This window comes from Petromyzon marinus, chromosome 4 (genome assembly GCF_048934315.1).
Source record: "Petromyzon marinus isolate PM22_M1 ecotype Great Lakes invasive population chromosome 4, UKy_Petmar_22M1.pri1.0, whole genome shotgun sequence".
NCBI classification, from domain to species: domain Eukaryota; kingdom Metazoa; phylum Chordata; class Hyperoartia; order Petromyzontiformes; family Petromyzontidae; genus Petromyzon; species Petromyzon marinus.
Genome location: NC_133670.1, coordinates 23,621,652 through 23,631,370, shown reverse-complemented (window position 1 = coordinate 23,631,370; position 9,719 = coordinate 23,621,652). Strand labels below are relative to the sequence as shown.

Below are 9,719 nucleotides of genomic sequence, written 5' to 3'. Positions count from 1 at the left end.
GGATACATGCAATAATTTTCATTGTAATTCACAACAGCAAAACTTCAACGTGTCGGTGTCACCTTCAGCTACCCTTCCAAAAGGGGCCTTCATTCTTCCCAAAGGCAGTTTAAATCGCCCACATACCCAGAGGCGAATCAAATCGCTGCAATAACCCCCGCGCGTAATGTCTCCTGGCCAAAAGCAGCCACTGTTCGTAACGGAAGCTGGAGCGAGGCCAAGCGAGAGAGAGAGGACTCCTTCTGGGGTGGAGGGCCGGGTTAGCGGGCTCGTGGTTCAGTTTCCAGGTCACCTTTGAGGCCCGGGAGTCGCACAAAACAGAATAAGGGGGACACGGAGGTGCCCGGGGAACTTGACAGACGAGGGAGGGTTGCGGGTAGACAAGTGGACGGGAGTCCCGACGGATGGAGGCACAGCGACGAGAGTGGTAAACTTAACCGAGGCTACGCACCGATAGAGGTAACAAAGTGCCAGACGGACATCGAGATACGCGGTGGGGGGACAGAGGCCGACAGAGACAAACGGGTAACACGAAACAGAGAGAGGCAACTTGAGGGGTAGACGGACTGCGAGACAGAGGGGGGGGGGGAATACTGTATCGGGACAACGGGCAGTGAGCGACAGAGCGGCAAACAAGTTAGGCGGAGAGAAATCCAAGGTTAAGAGTAATAACAGAGAGGGACAGGAGAAGACACACGGAGGGGAAGACGAAGGAGCAGAGAGAGGGACGGCGAGGCGAGGAGACGGCTTTATTGGTCGGGCGGACAATCCACCGGCGGGACGAGCGAGACGGCTGCCCCACGTGGAACGTACAGGAGGAGGAGATCTCGGGGAGCGCGAGAGGGGGGCTTGAGGGCGGTGGTTTCGTGGAGCGATGCGGGACGGGGTGGTGCTGCGTGCGGCGCTGGGCGCCTCCGTGGTGCTCGGGCTGCTGGCGGTGGCGTTGGTGGCCGCGTGGCAGTGGGGCTGGAGGGGCGGCGTGGCGTGGGACGGAGGCGCACGGCACTTCAACTGGCACCCGCTGCTCATGATCCTGGGACCCGTGGTTCTCAACGGCCTCGGTCAGCCCCAAACACGACAATAACCAAATCTTCTTGACTTGGAATTTATATTCTTTGGGTCTTTCGGTAAAGTCACGTAGATAGGTTCATAGAAAATTACCAAAAAAAATCGCAAAAATATATATACTTTTAGATAGATTCAAAGAAAATGTAAAAAAATAGCAAAATATAAGCTTTTTTTGCTGCATTTTTTTGTTATTTTCTTTGAACCTATCTACGTGACTTTACCGAAAGACCCAAAGAATACGACTCTATAACCACACACCACCACGGTGTCTGTGTGTGTCGGGTGGAGATCCAGGGGGGGTGGGGTGGGTGGGTCGACAACCAAAATAACAAAGGGGAGAGATTGTTTTTGTTTAGAATTGGGTAAAACAAAAAGAAACCCCCGCCCGTCCCCCGTCAATATTTCAAGAGCCCACAATGCATTGTGACGAATACGAGACGGTGGCCCTCGACAGTCATAAAGAGCCCCAAGGTTGCCGACCCCCCACCCCCCCGCCTGGATTTGACGACGCCTCTTTAATGAGCAGGTGATGGAGACGACTCCGACGTGGTAAAGGGGCAGCCCTGCAAGCTGCTTGCCCGTGCCATTGCTGGAAGAAGGGGGCCTCCGTTAGCTATTTTTTTAAAATTGTATTTGGCCTACTCTTCCGCGCTAACCAGGCGTCTGTTAAGACGGGCTAAGCGAGCTTTGGCAGGACGCGTGGGTAGAAGGGATGGTGTGACCAGGTGGTCGAGACTAATGACGGAGTAGGAGGCAAAGGAGGCCACTACGCACGAGAGAGGGTTGGAAATGTGCATTCTGTGAGGCTGATGAGGGTTGTTCATCGCCGGAGATGGAGCGATGGGAATGATCTCGTGTGCAAGATGCGAGATGGATTGTGTCACCGCCACTCTTCATCCAGCAGTGGGTTGATCATGGCTGATGATGAAATACTGATTTGAGAAATGATGCTTTTTTGTGATGTGGATGTACAGTCTTTAGCGTGCAAATGCGACCGCAAATCAAGACGCTGTACAGACAACAAGTAGGACATATTTATTTCACAGAGGGAGGCAGTCACTCATACGGCAGAGGAGAAGATGATAGCCTCGGGAAAGCGGTTGAGACAAAGGTGGCTTTATACAGTGCAGGTATTTGGAGTTTAAACTCCAATTTTCAGCGGTGTCTCGCCGTTGCCATGACTTTGGTATCAGTTGCCCAAGGCACCGAGCCAGCCACTTCTGTTAGATAGACCCCTGTATGGCGTCCTTCCATGAAATTAATAGCCACATTGCCAATTACGTTTTTCACAATTGACAATGGGGGCTGTAAAATATATATCACAGAGTCCAACGGGCGCGACTAGAAGCTGGGCGAGTGCTGACGTTTTCCCAATTCAACCACCCCATCCACAACTCCGCGCCCCGCTCCATCGTCACCCCTCGCAGCACGCCCCCCCGATGTGTGTTTAATGTTGATGCAGGTCCCGCTGGGCTGGATGGAGCCAGTGGGCATGTGTTGTGTGTTGCCCTTTGCGCTCGAGTCAGGAGCACCCAGACGGCTCTACGAAGGTGTACGAATGCCAGCCGTTTTGCTCAAATGTATCCGCTGACCGTCACTGCGGAGAAGACGTTATAATCAACAAAATAAATGCATCCACACAACGACGCTCAATGGTCAATTGTGTTGTATAGTTTTTCGTCCAACTAGGACTCGTTTCTAACAGGGTCCTTTGCCTGTAATCATTGCGTAGTTCACCACCGGCGTACGTTTAAGCAAGCCTGACTGCTGACGAGACACTGCGTGTTGAAACCAGAGTTTGTATCAAACTAGTGTTGTTGGAAGTGTGCATTCTGTGAGGCTGATGAATTTAGAATAATGTACTTTTATTTTGAATGCGTACAAGGCAGAGGCTTTCGTGAAAGACAATCCGCCAATATTCTTGGTTCTTTCGGTAAAGTCACGTTGAAGGGAAACAATAAAATAATAAAATATATATAAAACAATAAAATTCTCACGACGTTTCGACTGCAACACAAACAGTCATCATCAGGTGTGAAAACCAACGGCAAGAACATTTGAAAGAAGTGGCGGTTTGTATTTATTTATTTTTAAACGTTAGCACCACGGATAGCGATTTGACAGTTTGTTTAGATGGACGAGTCCATCTATTTCCGGAAAAGAGGAGGGGGGAGACGAAAAATTAATGTACGCTGTCTGAAAGCCACCGTAAGCGTGAACAATCAATTAAGACCCGAAATGGTTTATCAAATCCTTCCAATGATTGCTAAGCCAGAATCCATCTTCTCGGTTGAAATTGTCTCTGTGTTTGTATATGTGGATAGCTTCATGAACGAATCTCTCATGGTAGCCAGATGGCTTGCAAAGAACCTCTGTCTTGGAGAAGTCAATGTCATGTGAGCCTACTGAATTATAACAGTGATCTGCCACGGCCGAGGTATTCGTCCTACCGTGTTAAGGTCTGCTTTGTGTTCACGAATGCGGTCCGAGACATGTCGTTTGGTTTCTCCAATGTAACTACTACCACAGAGGCAACTTAGTTTGTAGACACCAGGGTACTGTATATCCGGAATCACATCTTTTACAGATGGAACCAGATCACGAATTTTATGTAATGTGTTGAAACGGACCTGGATCTTGTGGTTATTCAAGATTTTGGAGATATTTTTTGTGATCCCCGCAATGTAGGGTAAAGTGATGGTTTTGTAAGGCTCCTCAAGAGGGTCCTTCTTCATGGTTTGAGTGATAGCTTTGCGGATTGTATAGTCGGAGTAACCATTAGCCTTAAGAGCTTGGTGTACGTGCTTGAGTTCACTGCCTATGCGTTCCTGGTCGGATATGCATTGGGCTCTATGGTGCAGAGTCTTGATGAGAGAATTCTTCTGTGATGGATGGTGGTGGGAATCCGGTTTCAGATAAGCATCCGTATGGGTAGCTTTCCTGTAGACAGAGTGGCTCATTGAACCATCAGGTCTCTTTTTTATTAGGACATCCAAAAAAGGTAGCTTGCCATGTTTTTCGACTTCCATGATAAATCTGATGGCTGGGTGTATGGAATTGATGTGGTCGAAGAATTGGTCTAGAGCAGGCCAGCCATGTGACAAGATGACAAAGATGTCATCCACCTACCTCTTCCATAAGGTTGGGCGCAGAGTGGCAGTCTGGATGGCGTCAGTCTCAAATTTCTCCATGAAAATGTTGGCTATAACCGGAGATAGGGGGAGCCCATTGGGGTGCCCTCAGTTTGTAGAAAGTTCCATTCCAAGTGAAGTATGTATTGGTTAAGCAGTGTCTCACCAGGGTGGGTACCTCAGTGTTTAGTCCTTGATGAACCAAGTCTTCCTGTACCTGACACCATCGCAATCATTCTCCATAAGACCTAGCACACCCTGTTCCAGTTCCTCTCGCATGGGCCACCGTAACAGTGGTTAACCACGAGGCAAAGTGAACTTGGGTGGTGGTGGGGGGGGCAAAGGCACATATGGCGGTACAGGGCTCACCCCAGTCCCGACCTAGCACTGGCCCTGCTACCAACTGTGATTGTGTAGTTTAATGATACCCCTACGGCCTATGATAAAATCACTGGGAATGCACCCCATCTCATCAGACCTCAGAAGCTAAGCAGCGAGGAGCCTGGATGGGTGACCACCGTGGCATGTCATATTTTTGAAAGCAGCCGTGGAACTAGGTTTATGGACAGCAGAGGACAGTGCAGCAAAAGCCATTGTATTGTACTTCTATGCTCCCACGTCAGTGCTCCGCACATTCACAAGCCCTCACTGACCAGTGCGGTGAAATTTGATCGGAAGATCCGCATGGCGTGGAGAGGCCCCTTAATCCAGCAGTGGATTGAGAAGGGTTGCTGCTTGTACAATGTTGCCTTCACTGACACCATTGTTGTATTATGCCCCGCAGCGATGGTCCTCTACAGAATCCCCTGGACACTGGGCAGCAGTAAGATGCTGCTGAAGTGCATACACGCGGGCCTGCAGACCTTCTCCTTCCTACTCGTCGTGGTGGCGCTCGTGGCCGTGTTCGACTTCCACAACTTCAAGAACATTCCCAACATGTACAGCCTCCACAGCTGGGTGGGACTCACTGCTGTTCTGCTCTTCTGTATGCAGGTACACATATGGGGTGGGATGGCATGCTTTTGTTTCTGCCGAAGCATTTTCCAACGATTAGCTGCGTCCATCCTTTCATTTGTTAACGGTGGGTGGGGGCATGGCGACTCTTTTAAAGATTTTCCGAATGGAACATGAAGTTGTATTTCATGGGAACTCCTTTGCCAGTACCGAAATATGAGAATAGGTTTTCCCCTTTTTTCTCTTGCCAGAAAAAATGGAAAAACCTATTCTCATAAAGTTGTATTGTTATTAAACCCTTTTGAAAACCGGCCAATTGATAAAAAGGGTTGTCCAAAAACTTGAACACACGGTGAAAAGCAAAAAGGGCTCTTTGGAAATATGCAAATGCATTCATACTGCTAACTAAATACTTCAGAAGACAAATGTACGTTGAAAACTGTAACAATCACTACTCCATCACATGCACAATCTTCACATCATCAAAAACAGCTGCACCAATACTCAATGCTCTATGGCATGAATGTTGATCATTACTGAATGTCTGTGTGTTGATAGTCTGACTTATATTTGTGCCGATTTCATAATTTTATCAATCCATTTGCAAGCATCCTTTCTTGCCTATCATTACATCTCACTTTCATCTCAGTTATTGTCCTTTATAGTCCACATCTACCTAAGATTTCTTCGTCTTTGTAGTCACCATATTTCGTGATTTTCTTCTCTCCGCTTGATGAGTTTTTCACCATGTTTCTTAGTCATTCCGCATATTCGTAATTCCAAATTCCATTTTGTGGCTTCTATGTGGCACCATATCTGCATTCATAAAGTAAATGCTGGTTCAAGTCAAAACAGCTCCATGGTAAACTGTGGAAACGTCACATTGCCGTAATGGATGCACCTTCTCTTTCCCAACTCGTAGTGTTGTAAATGTAACAGAGGACACAGTCATGTGTAGCAATAGGCTTCAGTTACAGCATCATTTGTGAAAACACACTGCATCGACAAAGACTACATTCCCAATAGAAGAGACGTGTCCTTAAATATCTGTTTCACAAAGGTGATGGATGATGGCGGTTATGATTATCGATAATGATGACCTTGATGAACCCCCGTAAAATGTGTCTTATCTTGCAGTGGGCTCTGGGTCTCGCCATTTTCCTGTACCCTGGGTCGCCTGCCTCACTCAGGGCATTTTCCAAGCCAATCCACGCCTACCTGGGCCTAGTCATCTACATCGCATTCCAGGCTACTGCACTCATGGGGATCACAGAGAAGCTCATTTTTTCTCTGTGAGTTGGTATCCTTAACACATGCACACGGCACTGTTACGGGTCATTGCAATGTAAGTGTTTACAAACGGTTCTAGGTGTTTTCAAAGGGTTTATTGGTATCTTACTGGTACACTGTTTTTCAGCTTAGTCAAATAAAAAAAATAAGTGACGCTTTTGGCTGCCGCTCAACTGATCATTGGTTCGAGGCTCAGCTTCAGTGCATGGCAGCGCTCAAAAGAGAAAATCAGTGAAAAAACCCTATGTTTTATCAGGTGAGGGCTGTTGCAGTGGCACTTGAACAAGAAGAACTCTAACAGCTAAGGCTGGAAATAAACAGCCTTGGTAGCAACGGCGAGGTCAAGTTAAAAACGTGTGGACCAGTCATTACACAATGCTCTTTGCATATAGGTGAAACATTACATTTTGGCTTGACCTCCATCGGGAGTACATAACATTGACAATACAAAATATATTCGTTTTTTTCAGCAAATAGAGTTAACTGAGATGGAAAAAACTGTGAATATAGGTTGTACATAGCGCTTTAATACCCATAGGTCATGAGTCCCTTCTGCTCCGAATGAACCCTTATTCTTCTCTGTACGATGAAATCTACTCAGATACATGCTGTTGGCTGACAGACTCGAGTCGAGACGGAAAAACGAAGTTTATTACAACAGAGACACAAAATAGATGTATTGTGATTTCCCCCCCCCCCCCCCGACACTGTGTCTCACAGGAAGCCTGGAAACAACACGAAGGCGTATTCCGAACTGCCGACAGAAGGGGTGTTTGTCAACACGCTGGGCATGCTCCTGCTGGCCCTGGGAGGCTGCGTCGTCTACATTGTCGTACGGCCCGAGTGGCAGCGTCCACCGGAGCTGGCGGCGAGCGAGTTGGCAGGGGACGTCACCGTCTGGCCCGGTGGGGACAATAACAGCGAGCAGGGCACCGGCAAGCGACTGCCCTTCCGCATCGAGGAGGGCAGCCAGCGCTTCACCCTTTAGTCGGGCGCGTGAGCAAGGGGCGGTCGGTGCCGACCATGTTGTTACGAATCTTGATTTGAAGCTTTCGTGACTGCAGGAATCCATACTCTCTGGTTCTTTCGGTAATGTCACGTAGATATTAAAAAAACACGTTTCGGTCGCAACACGAGCGTCCGTCATCAGGTGAGGTTCAGTCACTCAACACCTGATGACGGAGGCTTGTGTTGCGATCGAAACATCGTGTTCTTTTAACACGTTCCTGCGGAGGGGGCTGGTAGGAAATTTTGAAGTAATTATGTACGGATATTTAAGCCAAACTTGTTAGGGTCATGCGCAGAAGAAAGCAAAATGAAAAATGAGCAGAATTATAAAACGATGCCAGAAAGTGCAGTGTAAAAGAGGTCGCACCAGAAAGTGCAGTGTATAATCCCTTGCCGCCTGTGAATTAATCCCGGTTGGGCTTCCAGCCCATATAAGGGCACCACGGGGTGACCAGCCCCTCCCCACCCAGCCCCACCCAGCCCCACCCCTCCCACCCCCCACCCAGCCCCACCCCACCCCACCCAGCCTCTCCCCACCCAGCCCCTCCCCTCTCCACACATTCCCACCCCTCCGACGTGGACAGACATACACAATTAATCCCCTGCCTCCTCTGAATTAATCCTGGTTGGGCTTCCAGTCCATATAAGGGCACCACGGGGTGACCAGCCCCTCCCCACCCAGCCCCTCCCTACCCTCCCCTCTCCACACAGCCCCACCCCTCCCACGTGGACAGACATCCACAGACGTACACAATTAATCCCCTGCCTCCTGTGAATTAATCCCGGTTGGGCTTCCAGTCCACTACGTTTCCTACTACCAGTATTCTTTTTTCTATCTACGAGATGTTGTTATGCGTCGACGCCACACCGAGGGGGTCACGAGTTGCAGTGTGGACGAGCCGGCAGCGATGTGGTAACATGTGGTGACATGTGGTGACATCGCCGTCGCGCTGCGGGATAAAGGTACGGACGGTGAAATCTTATACAGGGAGAAATGGGGAACTGCCAGACTTGCTTAGTAACTTTCCATTTCACGGTGAGGATCACGGTGTTGAGTGGCTTCACCAAAGGGGCTGCTTTTTGTTTTATCCGATGGCTTTAAAACAAAAATTGTGAAAAATCATACAAAAAACATTTTCTCCTGTTTTAGGGTACTAAACCGAGGCGTAGCAGTTTTATAATGCATTATCATAGTTGCTATACAATTAGACATTGTTAGTAGCGTTACACAGGATTTTGTAAAATACGCAATGTTTATAAATGCATGAATTCATAAGTGTTGGTTATGTTGTATAACTTTCACTATGAATAGAGTTGGAGAGGCATTGCATAACCCCATTTAGACCTTGGCTATTTGAAAAAATACCTGCTTGATGTTTTACAATAATCTTTACATTTAACAACTTGCTCTGACATTTAGTTAACAAAACAATGTTTCAGCGTCGGTGCACACAAGAGATAATACTTTTTGACAATATTTTACGTGATTTGAAGCTTTCGTGAGTGCAGGAATCCATACTCTCTGGTTCTTTCGGTAAAGTCACGGAGATAGAAAAATAATAAAAGAACACGACGTTTCGGTCGCAACGCAAGCGTCCGTCATCAGGTGAGAAAGAATGATTTGTGGTTGTGGCTTTATATAGGCACGGGGGGGTTATTTTATTGTTTTTTCTATCTACATGACTTTACCGAAAGAACCAGAGAGTATAATATTTTACGTACCGGTACAGAAATTAAAATGAATACATTGTTGAATGTACCAAGTTTTTTTTTACAGATAAAAGAAATGTTCAATGCTGAACTTTTTTTAAAAAATGTTTGTATCTCTTTGCTATATATCAATGCCTCGAAATAAAGTCTAACTGTGCAAAACAATGTCACACCAATATGAGAAATTCATTGAGGGCCCATAAAATACAGTCCAGTTGTCAGCAAATAACTACACATCAGCTTTCCTGCATCAGAATGTTGCCTACTCTGTTCAAATGCGCAAACAATATCTCGGTGAATGTATTTTTATACCAGCAACTTCAGCTGTGTGGATTAGTTCCATTAATGACATCATTATTTTAATTAAAACCTTCTGAAATGTATTTATGTTTAAAAGTGCGATGTTCTTCAACATGTTAATGGATTATTGCAAAACTGTCATTAAGAGTTCCAAAGGCTTGTGGTTCGGGCACATTTACCAGACATGTTAGCTTTATAAAAAGCCTTGTGCAGAGATAAGAAAACGCATAATAATTTTCTTTTGACAAGATCTATCAA

The 9,719-nt window shown here is 46.9% G+C and overlaps 1 protein-coding gene across 1 annotated transcript; it reads left to right on the top strand.

Moving 5' to 3' along the window:
- The first annotated feature begins 238 nt into the window (after positions 1-238).
- LOC116937885 (plasma membrane ascorbate-dependent reductase CYBRD1-like) lies at positions 239-9,326 on the top strand. Its single transcript, XM_032945006.2, has 4 exons — positions 239-1,061; positions 4,984-5,192; positions 6,291-6,445; positions 7,164-9,326. The coding sequence occupies exons 1-4, from the start codon at positions 875-877 to the stop codon at positions 7,429-7,431; spliced, it is 819 nt and encodes a 272-aa protein (XP_032800897.1). The 5' UTR covers positions 239-874; the 3' UTR covers positions 7,432-9,326.
- Positions 9,327-9,719: the final 393 nt, after the last annotated feature.